This window comes from Geotrypetes seraphini, chromosome 12, assembly GCF_902459505.1.
Source record: "Geotrypetes seraphini chromosome 12, aGeoSer1.1, whole genome shotgun sequence".
In the NCBI taxonomy this organism is placed as follows: Eukaryota; Metazoa; Chordata; class Amphibia; order Gymnophiona; family Dermophiidae; genus Geotrypetes; species Geotrypetes seraphini.
In genome coordinates this window covers 71,530,787-71,550,981 of record NC_047095.1, presented here as the reverse complement: position 1 = coordinate 71,550,981, position 20,195 = coordinate 71,530,787, and the positions used below count along the sequence as shown (strand labels likewise).

The following is a 20,195-nucleotide window of genomic DNA, read 5'->3' as shown; positions in this document are numbered from 1 at the left end:
TGGCATCAGCGAATAATGTTAGTTTACCTCGCTGCCCTTCTGCCAAGTCTCTTATAAAGATGTTGAATAGGATCGGGCCCAGGACCAAGCCCTACGGCACTCCACTGATTACCTCCGTCATTTCAGAGGGGGTGCCATTCACCACTACCCTCTGAAGCCTACCTCCAAGCCAGTTCCCAACCCATTTCGTCAATGTGTCGCCCAATCCTATAGAACTCATCTTGCTTAGCAACCTGCAGTGTGGTACGCTATCGAATGCTTTACTGAAGTCCAGGTATACGATGTCCAGGGACTCCGCAACATCCAGCTTCCTCGTCACCCAGTCAAAGAAGCTGATCAGGTTGGATTGGCAGGATCTCCCCTTAGTAAATCCATGTTGACGGGGATCCCGTAGATTCTCCTCGTTCAGGATCGTATCCAATTGGCGTTTGATTAGAGTTTCCATTAGTTTGCACACCATTGATGTGAGACTCACCGGTCTGTAGTTTGCTGTCTCCATCTTGGAGCCTTTCTTGTGGAGTGGATTAACGTTAGCCGTCTTCCAGTTCAACGGGACATTACCCGTACTAAGGGAGAGATTGAAGAGCGCGGATAGTGGTTCTGCCAAGACATCACACAACTCCCTGAGCACCCTGGGGTGTAGGTTGTCAGGCCTCATTGCCTTGTTAACCCTAAGCTTTGACAGCTCGCAGTAGACACCCCTGGGTGTAAACTCGAAATTACTAAACGGGTCATCTGCGTCAATCCTTGTCTGTAGCTGAGGGCCGAGTCCTGGCGCCTCGCGGGTGAAGACTGAGCAGAAGAATTCATTTAACAGTTGGGCTTTTTCCGAGTCCGCTTCTACATAGTCTCCGTCTGGTTTCCTAAGAAGTACTATCCCGCATGAGTTCTTATTTCTGTCACTGATATACCTGAAGAAGGATTTATCTCCTTTCTGGATGTTCTTCGCTAGAGACTCCTCCATGCGGAATTTGGCCTCCCTAACTGCTGTTTTGACTGCTTTTGACTTGGCCAGATAGACTTCCCTAGAGTCCTGTTTCCCTGATTGTTTGTAAGAGATGAATGCTTTTTTCTTCTCCTTGATGAGGTCCGAAATCTCCGCAGAGAACCACTGTGGCTTATTGTTCCTTCGCCGTTTACTTACTGATTTAACATAGCGGTTTGTTGCTTCTTGTATGGTGGCTTTCAAAGTCGACCACATTTCTTCCACGTTATCGGTTTCTGCTTGGCTTTAAAGCGCCTGGTGAACGAAGTCTCCCATTTCTTTGAAGTTTGTGTCCTTGAATTTGAGGACCTTGGTCAGTGTGGTAGATTTAGTGAAACCTTTCCTGAGATTGAACCATACCATGTTGTGGTCACTGGAGGCCAATGTGTCGCCCACCGAGACCTCTGTGACACTTTCTCCATTGGTAAGTATCAGGTCCAGTATTGCCAGATCCCTTGTTGGTTCCAACACCAGTTGCCTGAGTCTTGCTCCCTTCATAGAGTTTAATAGCCTCCTGCTGCTGCCGGAAGCAGAGGAAAGCGTGTCCCAATCCACATCAGGCATGTTGAAGTCACCTAACAATACTGTGTCCCCACGCAAGGTGATATTCTCTATATATCCGATTAATTCCATATCTAGGTCATCCTGTTGTCTTGGGGGTCTGTATATTACGCCAAGATACAGGCATTTGTCCTTCCCTCTGGCCAAATTTACCCAAAGGGATTCCCCAGTGTAGTGGACATCTGCGATTCTGGTGACCTTAATGTCATCTTTAGTATATAATGCTACACCTCCTCCCATTTTGCCCTCCCTGTCCCGGCGAAGCAAGTTGTAACCCGGTATGACCATGTCCCACCCGTGGGAGTCTGTGAGCCAGGTCTCGGATATCACCACCACATCCAGGTCGGCATTCCTCATTTCTGTTTCTAATTCCAGGATCTTGTTTCCCAGACTGTGGGCATTTACGTACATAGCCCTCCATGTTGTATGTTTGTTATGTCTCAGTGGGGATGTTTCCGCTTGAGCTACTTGGACACCTTTAGCATTATTCGCATGTTTTGTACTTTCCCTAGACCCAGAGTTACAATGTGCACCTATCTCGGACTCCCCAGACCCAGAACTACAGTGTGTTCCTATCCCAGACTCGGAAATGTGTGTACCCTGTGGGGGTATTCCCGCTTGGGCTACTTGAACTCCTTTAGTACAATTTGCAATGTGTTCTCTCGCTGGACCCAGAATTACAATGTGTACCCCCCCTAGACCCAGAATTACAATGTGTACTCCCCTTAGACCCAGAATTACAATGTGACCCAGAATTATAATGTGAGCCAACCCCATACTTGAAAGTGTGTACACTCTCCCCTGACCCAGATCGGTGTTTACTTACCTTAGTCTCAAAAAAGTATTGGCAGTTAAGCTCGCCAGGTAGGTTGTTTGTGCCCGTACCCTCCCCCAACTTACCTAGTTTAAAGCCCTGTGTAGTAGGCAGGCTAGACAGTGTCCAAGGACGTTCTTCCCTCTTCTGGTCAGGTGTAACCCGTCTGGTCCCTGTAGTCCTTGCAATGCCTCTCCATTGTGCAAGAACCCAAAGTTCATCTCTTTGCACCATCCCTGCAGCCAGTTGTTTGCCCTCTGGATGCGATCCTCCCTGGCACTGCCCTTGCCCTTTACTGGGAGGATCGAGGAGAAGACCACCTGTGCATCCATCCTCTTCAGCTTCTCACCCAGGCCTCTGAAGTCTTCAGATATGCTCTCCGGGGTGCTCCTGGCGGTGTCGTTGGTTCCGACGTGGATGAGAATCATGGGGAAGTGGTCACGGGGCTTGATGAGTCTGTCCAGGCAAGCGGTTACATCCCGGATCCTGGCCCCTGGCAAACAGCAGACCTCTCTTGATTGCAGGTCTGATCTACAAATTGGACCCTCGGTGCCCCTCAGCAGCGAATCCCTGATGACCACTACTCTGCGCTTCTTAGGGGTGGGCCGATCTGATAAAACTATTTGAAATTCCCAAATTGACCCAAAACTATTTAATTAGAAATTACCCAATCACTATTTTCCATTACCCTAGTAATATATAACTTTCCAGATACTCATATAACCAATAACCTTGTTATCCAAACATAAATTTTGCATAATTTAATAATTATACTCAAAATCATAATGAATACACATCAACTTCTAGTATCTATATCAATAAAACAGCATCTATTCAAATTCATCCTCTTATTATGTACTAATAGAATATGAACATAAATAACTATGGTTAGCTAAACTGCATTCTTTTATTTTTATTAAACCAAAAATCTATAATATTTCCTGACTGATTAAAATTTATAACATTAATAAAATTCATATCACTTTCTTTTAAAAAGCTTTAAAATAAAATTTAAAAATCCCATATATAACAACTCATAAAAATTGAAGCAATATAAATCTAAGAAATCACAGAAGAAGCAATCAGTAGATATTATAAAAATTTTCTATCACATTAAGATTGAATACTTAAAATCCTAAATTTTAACAGTTCATCCATCCTTTTATTTCCACTTTGATGCCACCATGCTTTCATGTTTACTATAGAGATAGTTTAATGTCACTTCCGCTTTCAAAATTAACCCTGTCAGTCTGTCTAATTTTCAAATTAAACTAATATTTTGCACACAAAAAAAATGGTTTGGCACAAAATTATGCATACTAAAACTTTATAATAATGATATATGCAAATTCTTAATGCCATACACTCCTTTTCAGCGATATGAATAAATCACTCTCTCCATATAATCTGCAGTTTAGGCAAGAAACTTTAGTAGTATGATGCCAATTATATGAAATAATCCCAAGAGCATCATACTATGCTTAGCCATTTTAGTCAAATAACATATCCAACAAAATCCAGAAATATGATCAGCATACAATCCCATGCTGTACCTCAACCAAAAAGAAGAGCAGAGATTAGTCAAAAGAAGGATTATGAACCACTGCAGCAGTCAAAAAAAACCAAACAAAAAACGAATTCATTCAGGGCAGGTCCATAAATGACTTCATATCCAACACTCCAGTCTATACTTTAACAACTCATACACATCAATTACAGCATACACTTTGTAAGATGTGCATAAATATCCAGAGCATTGTCTATAATAAGTTATGAATAAACCAAACAGGCATATCAAAGAGAATGCTGACATCTACAGCTAGCATCCATGTCCGTTTAGATTGTTAGTTTAAAAAGATTCCATCCATCCAAACCTTTAAATTTCCATAAATAAAAATAATTTATGAAGACATGGGACTTTCACAATTATCCAAAAATTCCTGTAATTTTGCAGGGTCCTCAAAATTGAAAATCTTATTTTCATATGTGACTCATTATGGCTGGGTATATCATACCATACCTAGCACCAAGACTTTTCAATTTTGGCCTCAGCTCCAACAATTTCTTTCTTTTTTGTGCAGTAGTCTTTGCAAAGTCAGGCACAATAAAGATTTTTGAAACTTGACACTTTATTTTATTTTTTTTTTTAATATTTTTTATTCTTTTTTTAAATTCTTACATCAATTGAAATACATGTAATACATTCAATTATGAAAAAACACTTGAAATTATTATTAAATGTTCTTACAATGTGAATTAAATAAACCCTTTATCAGAATTTTACATCATATTAATATTACAATAGTTTTCCCTCCCTACCCCTTCTATATGTTCTATACATGTGTTATTATATCTGATCAGTAGAATAATTTGTCAATGGTCCCCATATTTTATTAAATTTTTTAATATAACCTTGTTGTATTGCCAATACTTTTTCCATTTTATATATATGACAAATTGAATTCCACCAAAAAGTGTAATTCAATTTAGTGTAATCCTTCCAGTTCTGAGTAATTTGCTGTATGGCGACCCCTGTTAAAATTAATAAAAGTTTATTATTGTTAGCTGAAATCTGACTTTGTGTTCTCATTGCTGTTCCAAATAATATTGTATCATATATTAGTCCAACATGATTTTCTAATAAATTATTAAACTTGACACTTTAAATTTCGATTTTCTTTTGCCAACCTGAGGATCTCTATCACTTGCTGATGCCTCAATAACTTGAAAATTAAAGGATGCGGTCCCAGCTGCTTATTTAACCTTCGAGTCGGGATCCTATGAGCTCTTTCAAACTCAATCGGATATGCAAATTTAAGCGGCAAGATCTTAGGTAAAAACTTCTCTAAAAATGCCACCGGATCGTTTTTTTCTATTCCTTCCAGGAGCCCTATTATTCTCAAGTTATTTCTTTTTCCACGGTTAATGCAGTCTTCAAGATCTTTTGATAAGTTATCAATTATTTTTTATCTGCCTTCAACTGCCGAATTTCAAATTCATTCGCCTCAGTCCTTCGCTCCATCTGATCCACTTTAACTTCCATAACTGTCATTTGTTGTGTGAGGCTAGCCACTTCAATCGCCTCATATCTTTAGCGAATTACCCAAAACAATTTCCTTAATTTGCCTAAGCTCAACTCCGATGTCAATGCAGTCATCCTTTGGCAGCGGTACTTTTGAAGGAGTCGCCGGATCTATTTTTGATCTCTTCGCTGAACCTGAACTCGTACCGGCTATTTCCCCCTTCATTTGTTTGCTCGATGCCATAATATCAAAGGCGAACACAGAAATAGTTTAAATAACTGAGAAACAGCTTATTTTCTTATATCTTTAACCTGTTATAAAGGAGCTGCACTATCACCCGACCATCTTACTGTGGCTCCAAGCCACGCCCCCAGTATATCAAATTTTTAATAAACTTGAACACCTGGTCCTGCTCCCTCGAACCAGAGGGAGTAAAAGGTAGGAAGTCAAACCTCTTGGTTAATGTGGAAGGCAGAGACTATTTTCAGATGAAAGGAGAAAACAGTGTGCAGAAACACACCGGAATCCATGATCCTAAGAAAGGGATCCAGCAGGTTTGAGCCTGAAGCTCTGAAACCCTACGGGCTGAAGTAATGGCTACCATGAAGTCAGTCTTGACAGTGAGATCATTAAGGATGCCTGCTCCAAGGATTCATAAGGCAGATGAGCCAGAGATGCAGGTTGAGATTTCAAGCCAGACAGAGAAGCCGTAGCCTCAGCGCACCCCTCAAAAACTGCTTGGAACCCAGACAGGAAGGACTGGCAATCTCGACCCTAAGAGAAGCTACAGCCAGCACTTTCACCAGTCCGCCCTGAAGGAACTCTAGTATCAGAGGTACCGATGGTGCAGATGAATCTATGTTTTTCTGGACATACCACGCTTGATAACATCTCCAAGTTTTCACATAGGCTGCAACAGAGGACTTTTTTTGCTGTAGAGAAGAGTGGCAATCATGGCCGAATAGCCCCCGCGGACTAAAGATGCACAATCAATAGCCAAGCCGTAAGACCAAAGCAGTCCGCATCCTGAAGCGCAATTGGGCCCTGCAAGAAGAGACGAGGATTAAAATGAAGTCTGAGTCCCTGATCCAGCTGCAGATGAACCAGGTTGGTGTACCACGAGAATCACCCAACCCCTGTGAGCCGCAATTCATCTCAGCAGTCATGGGTCACAGAGGAAAGATGTAAAGACCCTCCAGTGGCCAAGGCTGCACCACCACATCCAAGTCTTCGCTGCCAGCTTCACAATGGTGGCTGAAGAACTGATCTGCCTTCTTGTTGACCACCAATGCCATGAGGTCAAACATGGGGCGACCCCAGCACTCCACTATGCAGTCGAATGCCCTCTGGGATAGAGACCACTCCCAGGGACCAGAGTGACAACCAAGATAATCCGCCTGGACATTGTCCACCCCAGCCACGTGCACAGCTGAAAGGTGGTTTTCTGCCCACAAGGTGGTTTTCTGCCCACTGGAAGAGAAGTTGTGTGTCTATGCTCAGAGGTGTGCTCCAGGTGCCCCCCCCCCCAGGCAATTGATAAGCCACTGCCATGGCGTTGTCAGACAACACACCAAGCTCAATTCCAGAGACAACGCTCGAAGTGGAGAAGAGCCAGCCAAATCTCCCAAAGCTCCAGGCAATTGATCAACCACTTCTGAGGGGGACCACCTGCCTCAAACTGGACTGTCCAGACAAATAGCACCCTAGCTGAAGAGATCAAGCACCCACTCAGAGATCTGGAGGGGAAGCCCCCTGGATAAGGAGGGGACAACCACCAGGCTAGACTGTTTTGAGCCTCTGCCATCCAGAGTAGTTGGGCATGCAATAGGTCCCGTTATGGACTCCAGCAGGAAATAAGCGCATCCTGCAGTGGGCACAGGTGGACCCTGGCCCAAGGAACCACTATAGTACCCCAGGACCTGAAAATACTGCCAGTATGTCAGGGCTGGAGTAGCCAGAAATTCCCTGATTAGTTGACAGATTCACCTAGCATGTGTCAGCCCAGCCTTAACTTGCTGGCCTTACCAATGTCATCAAAGGCCTATGGGAGATCATATCATTCATATCTGACCTTAGGGCATGTCAGTGCAAACAGCCTTAGATTGACCCAGAATGCCTAAATTAACATCAGTACTTAAAGGTAACAAAGGTCCTTAGTACAGCTAAGATGTGTTAATGTCTGGTGCTTAAGATATACCCAGTTAGGGTTAATCAGAAATCCTTGTTAGAGTGAAACTGAAAATTACATTTAACTCCAGTCTAGGGGGACAGGTTCTCCTTTTCTTCTCCAGGTCTCTCACACCCTACTCGATTTATTCATCATTGTTTCAAACAGTTTACAAAAGATAAGGGGTACTTAACTTCAATAGAAATGTGGGAGGTTAGAACAACCCCCCTCTCTCTTTCCTCTGAACTCTGTAAGGCAGGTAAACTGTCTTTTCTCTCTCATTAATTGTAATGCTTGATGTATCTTTATAAATCTTGCTTTTCTGTACGATTAAGCCTCTTTCTGCAATCACTCTTAGCTGTCTGTCAGTAATTTTACTGCCTACTGAATCTTCATTTTTTTTTAAATTCTTTATTCATTTTTCCATCTTACAAGTGTATAAATAATTAAACATTTGAAATTGAATACATCACTTGAATTTCTTTCTTTTATAACATTAATACATAAAGTTTATTCCCTTCCCTCCCACCCTATCCTTAACTAATTCAATCAAATAACTCGTATAAATATTCTTTTCTATTAATCTAAACAATTAATAAAATTTAGAACTCCCACCCATCCCCACATTTACAATTGTACTTGTAATGGAAAATGGTATCTATTCATTACAATAATTTGTCAATGGCCTCCAGATCTCTTTAAATTTATTATAATTCCCTTTTTTTTTGTATAGCTATTATTCTTTCCATTTTATAAATGTGACACAACGAATTAAGAACATAAGAACTGCCATCTCTGGATCAGACCCTGGGTCCATCAAGTCCGGTGATCCGCTCCCACGGAGGCCCAGCCAGGTGTAACCTGGCGAAAACTTAGTCACCCATATCCCTCTACGTGCCTTTCGAGGAGATATGCATCTAACTTGCCCTTAAATCCACCAGAAATTATAATTGAGTCTACTCCAATTCTTCCAATTGCCTACTGAATCTTCAACGAGGGTATCGAACCCAGGTCTGGCGGATTGTAAGGTTGCCACATTATATCATTGGGGCTTATTTGCTTACCCCTCCAAAACCTTACATGTGAACCGCCTAGAAATCATTCGACTGTGGTGGTATAGAAGAATAAAGTTATTATTATTATGTTGGGGGCAAAACCTTACTTCAAGGATACCTTACACCAAACCATCCGCTCCTGGGCGACTATCGGCTTTCCCCCGCATCTCAGTTTAAAAGCTGCGCTCTCTCCTTTTTAAACATTGGCACCAGCAGCCTGGTTCCATCCCGGTTAAGGTGGTCCATCCTTTTGGAACAAGCTCCCCCTTTCCCAGAAGGTTGCCCAGTTCCTAACAAGTCTAAATCCCTCATCTCTTTCCATATACCTGAAGGACCCTCATCTCTGATTGGCTGCTCTCATTTCCAATGTTGGGGTTCAGAGTCGCATAAAACATCACCACACTATAATCAGTTATCAAGTAAGCAAACATGTTTCAACAGAAGATTAAACATTTTAGTGCAATGACTAACCTTCCAGCAGAGGACTAGGCAACAGCAACAAGATCAGGACCAACAATTTCAGAAGAGGAATTTTAGAGTCAACTTACCGACATAGCCACATTTCCTTGGGGTGGTAAATTCTCTTTCACGTGGGGAGCAGAAGAGACAACCAGAAAAAGCTCCGGATTTATTGCCATCACATCGTCAAAGTTAATCTGCCACAACAGTTGAAAAGAATTTAGAAAGGCCAAAATTCTCTCAAAGATAATACCCTCATCCATCTGCCATAATTACTGTACTTATGGAAGGTTTGCAAGGTAACATTTGAAGTCCCCAAAATTAATCTGGTTTATAGCCTGCATGCAGCCTTATGTTGCCCAAAGAATAAAAGACTGGAAAATAAAAATGAAGGGAGAACGAGAGGGCACGCTCTAAAGTTGAAAGGGGATAGATTCCGTACAAACGTAAGAAACTTCTTCACTCAGAGAGTGGTGGAGAGCTGGAACGCTCTTCAGGAGTCTGTCGTAGGGGAAAAAACACCCTCCAGGGTTTCAAGACTAAGCTGGACAAGTTCCTGCTAAACTGGGACGTACACAGGTGAGGCTGGACTTATTTAGAGCACTGGTCTTTGACCTGGGGGCCGCCGCATGAGCAGACTTGCTGGACCACTGGTCTGACCCAGCAGCGGCTTCTTATGTTACACCATCTCAGCCGATAAAGGATCATACAGCACAAAAAAAAAAAAAAAGTTGTCATACGTGGAAAAAAAGAGCTATACCTGTGAGCAGCACATGTCATGATACAGCTTGCCTTGCTTACCTCTTTTCCTTTTGTACTATCACTCTCCACCCATTCCACAGACACTGTGGATTTGTCCTCATTCACAGAGATAACCTGGGCACTGTGAATTAAACCTGATAAAAGAAATACTACATTAGTGAGGGCAGATAAGAAGAAAATGACAGCTAATTAATTGCTTGTCCAAACTAGGTCAGACCAATGGTCCACCTAGCCCACTTTTCTGTTTCCAACAGCGGCCAATCCCAGGTCACACATACAAGGAGTAGCAACATTGCATGCTACTAATCCCAGAGCAAGCAGTGGCTTCCCCCATGGCTGTCTCAATAGCAGACTATGGACTTTTCCTCCAGGAACTTGTCCAAAGCTTTTTTTAAACCCATTTATGTTAACTGCTGTTACCACATGCTTTGGCAACAAGTTCCAGGGCTTAACTAGTCATTGGAATGGAAAAATATACGTCATCCTATTTGTTTTAATAAAGTTACATGGAAATACTTTTGAGTGTCCCCTAGTCTACCAGCAATGAAAAAGCAAAATGCCAATATTTCAGGAGGTCAAATGTCCACCCCAGAATGGAGTCAGAGAAAGCACATCTCTAAGCTCACACCTATTGTTCTCTCCTGATTCCTGCTTTCAGCTTTCTTTCTACTTCTCCCGTCCCAGCGTGAGCAGTGTTCTTCCCCTGCTCAGACTACCCAGTTCAACGTTCAACATTCAATTTTGGTATTGCACATAATTAGGGTTACCATATTTGTGAAAACAAAAATGAACACATGACCTGGCCTACACTCCACTCACATCCACCCCAACTTTCTCTTGGTCCTCCTTCCCATCCTCCATACCGTATTAGTGCTTTACCCCCTCCCATCCTGCCCTCCCTCCCTCAGATGCTGCTTCCCCCCACGACCTCTCTCTCCAATTCCTAACTCCGCTGTCTACCTCCTCTCCAGCTGCTGCAATTTTTAATCTTCAGCAGCTGGCAGAGGTAATGAGGGGAGCTGCTGCCATCAGCTTCTCCCGGAAGATGCCCTCATTGCCTCTTCCAGTTGCCAAAGATTCAAAATTGGGTGATCTTGCATGGTGCGGTTTAATATTAAGATGGGTATAGAGAGGGCTCATTCAAAAGCAAAAACTAACTTTGTTTGGATGGGGGTTTACGTCAAGGAATTGTTGTCAGGGTGGGAATGGTTAAAAGGTGTGGAAATTCGATGGGCAAAACTGAAAGGAGTGAATGTAAGGGCGACAAACCTTTTAGTGAGGCAAGTAAGTAAAAGTAAGAGGAAAAGAAGGCCGCTTTGGTTCTCAAAAGTAGTAGCTGAGAAGGTAATAAACAAGAGGTTAGCTTTCATAAACTACAAAAGATCGCAGAAAGAGAAAGACAGACAAAAATACGTATCTGGAAAAGTTGAGAAGCTGGTCATGTAGTCAGGAAAGCAAAGATGCAAATGGAAGAAAAAATAGCTAACCAGGTAAAACGGGGAGACAAGACATTTTGTAGATGTATTAGTGATAGGAAGAAGTGCAAAAGTGGCATTGTGAGACTCAAAAGTGAAGGGGAGGAATATGTAGCATCTGATAAAGAAAAGGCCGAATTGCTTAACAAATATTTCTGCTCTGTGTTCACAGCTGAAGCGACAGGAGCGGGACCGCAGAAGACAAACGTGAATAGAGATGGAGGAGTAATAGACCCTGATTAATTTTCAGAGGGTTGTGTTCGTGAGGAGTTAGCTAAAATAAAGGTAGACAAAGCGATGGGGCCGGATGGTGTACATCCGAGGGTGCTGACAGAACTTAGGCAAGTCCTGGTGGATCCGCTGATTGACCTTTTCAACGAGTTTCTTGAGTCAGGAGTGGTACTAGAGGACTGACGAAGGGCGGACGTGGTCCCTCTCCACAAAAGTGGAAGTAAGGAAGAAGTAGGGAATTACAGGCTGGTAAGTCCGACTTCTGTGGTAAGAAAATTAATGGAAACACTTTTAAAACAGAGAATGGTCAAGTTTCTGGAATCCTGGGGATTACAGGACTGGATGCAACATGGATTCACTAGAGGTAGATCTGGTCAGACAAATCTGATCAATTTCTTTGACTGGGTGACCAGAGAATTGGATAGAGCAGGGGTGCCCACACTTTTTGGGCTTGCGAGCTACTTTTAAAATGACCAAGTCAAAATGATCTACCAACAATAATATTTTTAAAAACACAAAGCACACTGTACGCAGAGAAAATGTTAATTATCATTTATATTCTGGGGTTTTTTTCAAAGAGATCAAGGCAGATGACTTTATGCAATGTCACTTCAGTAACAACCATACAAAAATAGACAATAGCGGGTTTTAGCGCAGGGAGCTGCGCTGAATGCCCTGCGCTGCTCTCAATGCTCATAGGCTCCCTGCGCTAAAAAACGCTATTGTGGTTTAGTAAAAGGGGGCCATAGTGCAAAATATAGACTGCAGATTTAAATTCTCAAAATGGCCACATTTTGATCACTAAATTGAAAATAAAATCATTTTTTCTACCTTTGTTGTCTGGACATTATTCAAATCTTGTTGGTCTCAGGCTCTGGTTGTCTTCTGATAACTCACTTGCCAGGGTCTCCTGCCCATTTGTTGTTTTCTTCTTTCACCATGCTAACCATCCATCTTCCATCTCTGTCCAACCCTTCTGTTTCCCTTCCCTCCCCCAAGTCTGGCATCTTTCCTTTTTTTCATCACCTGTTCTCAACTACCCTTTCATCCTTCATCTCTCCCTCTTTCCCCACCCCCCAGGGTCCACCATCTCTCCCTTTCTCTTCCCAATTACCTTCCTATCCAGTATCTCTATTCCTCCCTCCATACCATCCCTTGTTTCCAACTTCTTCCCTGTCTGTTCCTTCCCTCCCTAAATCCCATTGTCCACCATCTCTCTCCCTCTCCTCTATTTTTAAGACCCATTATTTCTTTTCCCCAAAGTCCGGCATATGTACGTCTCTTTGAACCCCTTCTCTCCCTCCCTCCATGTACTTCTACACCAGGGTCCCCAGAAAAAGAAATGTACATGTGTTTCACTTTACACCCCCCTCCCCCAAAGGCCTGACCCCCCCTTGAAGGTCTGCACATTCCCCCCCAAAGGTTGACTCCCCCCCTGAAGGCCTGCACTACCCCTTGAAGGACTGCACCCCCCCCTCCCGAAGGCCTGCCCTCCCCACATCCATTTACCTAATTCCAGCAGAGAGCAGTCTGCAGAGAGGATCGCTGGTACTTTAGCGATCCTTGCAGGTTGCCATAGGCCTCAGGAGCTGTCTTCCCTCTGCCCCAATCCTGTCTCTGACTCAGAGGAGGGGCAGGACCAGGCAAAGGGAAGACCTGAGGCCTATGGCGACCTGCAAGAATTGCTAAAGTACCACCTGCCACCGACTGTCTCCCATTCGTCCCCTTTGGAGATCCCCACAGGAACAAGGAAGTTAAATTAATAGAATACTTAGGCACAGGAAAACAAAGAAATGTAGAAGAGACATACCTTCAAGAACTGCCCCATGTGTCACAATGCTCATTAGTGGAACTGAATAAAAGACAAGTACAAAGGATTTAGAAGGGGTGCACAGCCGGCCAGGTCCGGGTCATCCTGCCCTTCCTTTCCCCCGGTCCACGCTCTGGGCTCGCACCTGCCTGGTCCCGCACCGACGCTCGAATGGTGCCGTCAACTCCCGCGAGTCTGGCGATAACCAACAGCACCATTTGGGTGGCGGTACAGGACCAGGCAGGTGCCAGCCCCGAGCGCGGACCGGGGGAAAGGAAGGGCAGGAGGACCGGACGGCTGTGCATCCCTCCAAGCCGTGCACCCGGGACGGACCTCCTCCCCCCCCCCCCCGGTACGCCACTGATTGGGAGGCCGATTTTGGGGGTTTTAAAATTGTATATCGGGCAGCACTAGGCTTCGGCTCTTACCTCAATCATTACAGGCACTTCTATTTCTTGTGGTGCGCTGAGCTCCATCCCCCACCGCCCTTCACCCCGCCCTTCCAGCACTCTGATTGGCCAGCGTTCTTCAAGAGGCGGGCCAATCAGGATGGGAAAAAAAAGAAGGGAAGAAGGGAACCCGCTCTGCAATCGACTGGGGTCGCCTGAGCGAACGACCTGTCGATCGCGATCGACGTGTTGGGCACCCCTGGGATAGAGGATGTGCACTAGATGTGGTGTATTTACATTTTTTTAAATTATGTTTATTAATTTCAATCTTAATTATCAAGCATAACTTGTACAGAAAGCAAAATTGGTCATATAAAATGTTAAAACCAGAAAATCAAATACAAAAGAGCCAAAATCACCTCTGTAACTGGCAGTGACTGTGTAGTAACAAGCCTCAGAGACCTTGAAGTCAAGCAGTATACTGCTAGAATTTGATATCAGGTCAGCATCAATACTATATTTATAGAATAAGTTTTAAATATTTTTAAATAATTTTAAATCAATTTTGAATAGATTTTATAAATTATTGTGAAATGATCAAATATCAAACATTCAAGAACTGATAGTGCATAAATTGATAAACAGCACTTATCTTTTGAATGGTAAATGATGGCACTGCAGTTAAGACCCGACGGGGCCACCGTTTCACCTTTACCGGCTTCGTCAGGGGAAATGCAAAGTGCTTAAAGCAGAAAACTTACAGAACAGAACTTTGCCTTAATTCAAACGTGCTAATCTCTTGCTGCATGTTCCCTGAGATCTGATCTGTCGGGATGTGGCCACAAGAGTGCGCATGCACGCTTACTATCATCTCTCTCTCTGGCTGTGGGCTTAAACACTTGCAATTACCTGATAAAGTTCATTTTTTAGCTCAAGCCGCCACCGCGGCTCCTCTCTCGAACCGCACCAGGTGGGGATCGAGAGAGGAGCTGCGGCGTCGGCTTTGAACTAAAAAATGAACTTTGAAAGCGGCCCAGGGACCGCAGCCAGCCGCCGATCGCCTCCACGAGCGAAGTGAGGAGCTGGCCCGGGCGGCGCAAGGTCCATGCCCGACCCCGGCTCTGCCTAGCGCTGGCTGCACGGCCGAGCTTCTGTCGTTGCTGCTCCGCGCAACCCCGGCCTCCTCCTCCTCCCCCCGCAGATGTGTGCGCACAGACGGGAGGGCGGCCCGCAGACAGGAGGCTGCCGAAGCCGGAAACGCACGAAGCTTCCCCAGGGGAGGGGGGGGGGGGAACGGCGCACGACGGCAAGGAGGGAGTGGGAGCAGGCCGCAGAGGCTGTCAGTGCCTGCAGGCCGCGGTGGCTTGAGGCGGATGTCGGTGGAGAGCAAACAAAAAAGAACGGAGGCAAGGGTTGCTGCTGGACATGGGAAGAGGTGCTGATGGAGGGGGGCCTACTGCTGGACAGGCGGAGCAGAAAAGAGGTGCTGCTGGACAGGGGAAGAGGTGCTGATGTAGGGGGGACAGAAAAAGGAAGGGAGGCCTACTGCTGAACACGGGGAGCGGGAAAGAGGTGCTGCTGGACAGGGGGGAGTTAAAACAAAGGGAGAAGGGCTGCTCTGGATAAGGGGAGCAGTGAAGGGATTGTGGTGGACACAGGGGAGGTAAAAGGAAGGGAGAATGGACAGGGGGAGCAGGCAAGGGGTGGTGGTGGACAGCCGAGGAAAAAGAAAGACAGAAAGAAAGAAATACAGAAACAGGCTAAGGAGAGAGAGAAAAAGAAATAAATACAGACACAGACACACATATTCTAGCACCCGTTAATGTAACGGGCTATAAGACTAGTTTTAGAATAAAGACTGGCTAAGGTATTTGAGTTGCGGCGTATAAACTATCAAAACAGGGCTCAAGGTTGTTCTTTTTCCAAACGGGATAGAGACAAAAAGGTTGTCAACTGGCTTGCATACCTCTTCCTATACAACCTAGCATTCGTCTAGCTTTCGCCATCACCTTTTCAACCTATTTGGCCACAATCACACTCAAGTCCCGCTCATCTGTCATGCACATAAGTTCTTTGCCCCTAAACTACTATTCTTTCAGGGTTTTGCAACCCAAATGCATGACCCTGCATTTCTTAGCATTAAATTTTAGCTGCCCCAAATTTTAGACAATTCTTTCAAGCTTTGCTAGATCCATCCTCATGTTATCCATATCAGGGGTGTCTACTCTATTGCAGATTTTGGTGTCATCCACAAAGACAAATCTTACCTGACAGCCCTTCAGCAAAATTGCTTATAAAAATGTTAAAAAACAGGCCCATGAACAGAACCTTGAGGCACACCACTGGTAACATCCCTTTCCTCAGAACAATCTCCATTGACCACTATCCTCTATCGTCTTCCACTCAACTAGTTCCTAGTGAATCCATGCGTGTGTGAAAGAATCTTAAGTTTGTATAAGATCATGATACTAAAGGTGCAAGAAGAGAGACAAGTGACAACGAATATATATGGAAGAACAATAAGCCACTATTAGATGTTTCTACACCATCTTCATTGCATGCCTCCGATACAGACAGGACGGACAATACACCCCCCCCCCCCCCTTTTTACAAAACCGTAGTTTTCTTGCCTAATTGGGCGTTGGGGTGGGAAATTTTGAGTAGCTGTGGGTTGCGGATTTTGGAACTAGCTTTAGATTTTTGTGCTGCATCACGGCACAACTTATATTAGACGGAAAAGAGAAGGAAAGCTGTGGACTTGGTGGGCGATCTCATGAGTTTGACGGTAGGATGGAGTGGTGGGGAAAGGCTTGAGGGAGAGGTGCTGGATCGCATACAGGGAAGAGAGCAGAAGCAAGGGGGAGGGATGGGAGAACACAGAAAGGGAAACCAAGCTCTCCCCCACCTACTTCTTGTTTCTGCGAAGGCAGGATCCAGCAGAGAGGAAGGCCAGATGCTGACCAGCGCAATGAATTGTGAACATTGTGCTGCTGACTGCAGGGTGAGAAAGTGAGGGTGAGAGAAATGTTGCACTCAGTTGGGGAGACGGAAGACCAGGGAAGGGAGAGGAGATGAAAGATGTCAGACCACAGGAAAAGAAAGGAAATGAGATTCCAGGTGATGGGACTAGGATAGGAAAGGTGATAGATACCAGACCAGGAAGAAAGGAGGGAGGGAAAGGAAAGAGGAGATATCAGAGCATGGACGGGGAAGGAGACATTGAAGGGAAGGAGACAGATGCCAGACCATCGGGAAGTGAGTGAGGGAAAGGAAAGAAAAGAGATGCTAGAGCATACAGGGAGAGATGGAAGGAGAAGGAGACATTCCCAGGGCATGGGGGAAGGGAAAAAGATGCCAGACTAGGGGCAAGTTGGGAAGAAAAGGAGAAGGGAGAGATGAAAGAGCAATATGGAGGGAGTGGAAATGGAAAGAAAAAAATGGAAGGGAGAAAGAAAGAGGGTGGACACAGGATGAAATGGAGAGTGAAGAGAAGATGAGGAAAGCAGAAACCAGAAAACCAGAGATGACAAAACGAAAAAGATTTTTTTTTGTTGCTTTAGAATAAGGTAGTATTATAGCTGTATTGCTAAACATTTATAAATAGATAATAGAAATAAGGTAATGTTTTTATTGGACTAGTTTTAATATATATATATATATATATATTTTTTTTTTTTAGTAAGTTTGAGACCAAACTCCCCTTCCTCAGGCAGTGGCATACTGAGGAAGTAGGGTAGGGTAAGGCAGGCAGTCCACACTGGATGCAGCACCTAAGGGGTGCTCCTCCAATCCCTTTTCATATTGGGGAGGGGGTGATAAATGATTACCATATGGCTCCAGAAAAAGGAGCGGCTAAGTTAGTACAGACATGGTAGGGGCAGAGTTGTGCCGGTGTTGATGTGGGGCTAAATGCTTCAGAACCTGTTGAACCCCTTTACTTAAAAGCTAAGTCTGTTTACTTAACTAGTTGGAGATTTAAAGTTATTGAAAACAAGTGATTTAAAGTTATCAGAAGGTCTGGCATATTAACTGTAGTGCAATGATTGCAAATTTGAGCCCTGTCAGTAGCAAAAGAGAGTTCTCTGAGCACTAAGTAATGTTATAAAGATTATGGTGCTAATTATACCAGTGTGTGCTTGTTCACTTATCTGCTTCCAGAAAAAGGAGGCCAGGTTGAGACATCCAGATTTTAGTCCCATGGAAAGCAATGCAAGTAAAACCTGGCTGTTTTAATCCATCCATATGGTGTCACATCCCCTAGGTCAGAGGTCCCCGAAGCCCCTCCTTGAGGGCCGGAATCCAGTTGGGTTTTCAGGATTTCCCCAATGAATATGCATGAGATCTATTTGCATGCACTGCTTTCAATGCATATTCGTTGGGGAAATCCGGAAGACCCGACTGGAGGGACTTTGAGACCCCTGCTGTAGAGAATTAGTGAAGTTGCAAATTAGAGAGGGCTGTGACTTTTCTTCGCCATCTTCTGCGACTATCCCAAGTGAACTTTTCACCTCCCCCCTCACCCAAGGGGGGGGAGGTCAGAGCTGCCAAGCCCCCCATTCTGTCGACCAGGGATGGCACCGGGCAGGTCCCGCTTTACTTCGACAGGCGGCAGCTCTTGAGCACTGGGGGGGGGGGGAGGGGGAGGCGCTCACCGTTGCTGCGCTGGATCTTGATGGGGATTCCCCGCACCAGGCGGCCCAGCAGCTCCCTCCGTGTCATCCCGTCCATAACGACCAGAGCGCGGCGCCGCTAACCGCCACACTTTTAAACTGCGCTCGTCGCGCTCACGTCAGCACGCCACCACCGACACGTCACACGCCGGCCGCCGGGCTGCGCATGCGCGAGCCAGCCACGCTCATCTCGCCTGCCGACTCGCCGGGCAAACCCCTACTAGGTCAGCCCAATGACGTCACAAACGCCTAGCAACGTTCCATGCAGATCCCAGACGAACCAGCTGGGCTGCTAGCAATCAAAATGCTACTGCTTGTAGAGAATGACGGTGACAAAATTCATCACCGTTCCCGTTCCAGCGAATAACCGCGGGAAACCATCTTCATATCAGTCTTTAAGGAGCGAAGGAAGAATCAGAATATGAATGGCCACAACCACTGACCCTCAAGCTTTGCTTTGAAGAATGCTGGTATAGAAGAACTGAGGTTAAAATAGACACTATAAAATGACATGGGATTATTTCCCGCGGTTATCCGCGGGGACGGGATTGTGATTAATTTTGTCACTGTGTCATTCTCTAATGCCTGCTTGCAAGCACCCGGGCCGCTCCCCTGAAACTGCATCTAGCAATTTTGCCAAGTATGCCACTGGCTGCCATCTCCCTCTCTGCTTTTGGGTCAATACTCCCAAAGCCAATAGACACAGCCATCATTGAAACCACATCAGGCAGGGAGGGGAAAATCTCTGCAAATATGCTGGAGGCTGGATATTGACATGAGGCAAAATTTAAATGACTATAAAAAGAAGAGGGAGTTCAGAGAAACATAACAAGAAGTAACTTTTATAAGACTGTTTATACTCAAGAAATCCATAAAGACTAACATCGTATGAAATATTTCAATCCTCTGTAACACCTATGGATATGTCCAGAAATCCACTTCTGAAATCCATCTTGAACTGCAAGGTAATGGCGGTTAATGTAATATGTGTTATTAGGGGAAACCTGTACTACCGTGTTTCCCCAAAAATAAGCCCTAGCATGATTTTTAGGTAGGTCTTAATATAAGCCCTAGTTATATCGACCCCGGAAGCCTAACCCGAATGTCCCTGGATTTGCTGGCAGCAGTGCTTTCCCCCACCATGCAGCTGAATCCCCGCTGACCCTCTCATCTTTTCATCTCTCCCTCCCATCCGAACCCCAGTGACCCTCCCACTGCAGAGACCGACATACCTCCTTCCTAACAGTAGCGTCGGCAGCACTCTAAACAGGCTGCTTTGCAGTCTTCTCCTGCCAGTGATTCCCTCTGCCACATCACTGATGATGTCATCAGCAACACAGCACAGGGAAGGCCCCAGCGGGAAAAGGCCGCAAAGCAGCCTGTTTAGAGTGCTGCCAATGCTGCTGTTATGAAGGAAATATGTTGGTCTCTGCAGTGGGAGAGTCGGTGGGGTTCGGAAGGGAGGGATGGAAAGATGGGAGGGTCAACGGGGGTTAGGCTGCACAGGGCGATGGGAGGGAGGGATAGAAAGATGCTGCACATGTTGGGGAAAGGAAAAAGGAAGAATTGGGGTGGAGATGGAGAGCTTGATCATTGTTCATGAAAAAAAAATTAGACCTACCCTGAAAATAAGCCCTAGTGCGTTTTTTGACCCCAAATTAATACAAGACACTGTCTTATTTTCGGAGAAACACAGTAATAGTGTTTGCATATAGCAGTGTTAGTTGTTGCTGATGCTCACAGAGACAGTGAGGGAGAGGGCAAGGTAATTTCAATTTTGGCAATAGTCTCAAA

General features: G+C 44.9%; 1 protein-coding gene across 5 annotated transcripts in view; it reads right to left on the bottom strand.

Moving 5' to 3' along the window:
* The window catches only part of KIF2C (kinesin family member 2C), a 181,781-nt gene extending 163,256 nt beyond the window's left edge, over nucleotides 1-18,525 (bottom strand). For all 5 annotated transcript variants that reach the window (XM_033917078.1, XM_033917083.1, XM_033917079.1 and 2 more), the window contains exons 1-3: nucleotides 18,384-18,525; nucleotides 9,866-9,960; nucleotides 9,154-9,261 (exon numbers count right to left, since the gene is read on the bottom strand). In XM_033917078.1, the coding sequence (XP_033772969.1) occupies nucleotides 9,154-9,261; nucleotides 9,866-9,960; nucleotides 18,384-18,459 (279 nt within the window). In that variant the 5' untranslated portion in view covers nucleotides 18,460-18,525. The remainder of the gene's footprint in view (nucleotides 1-9,153; nucleotides 9,262-9,865; nucleotides 9,961-18,383) is intronic.
* Nucleotides 18,526-20,195: the final 1,670 nt, after the last annotated feature.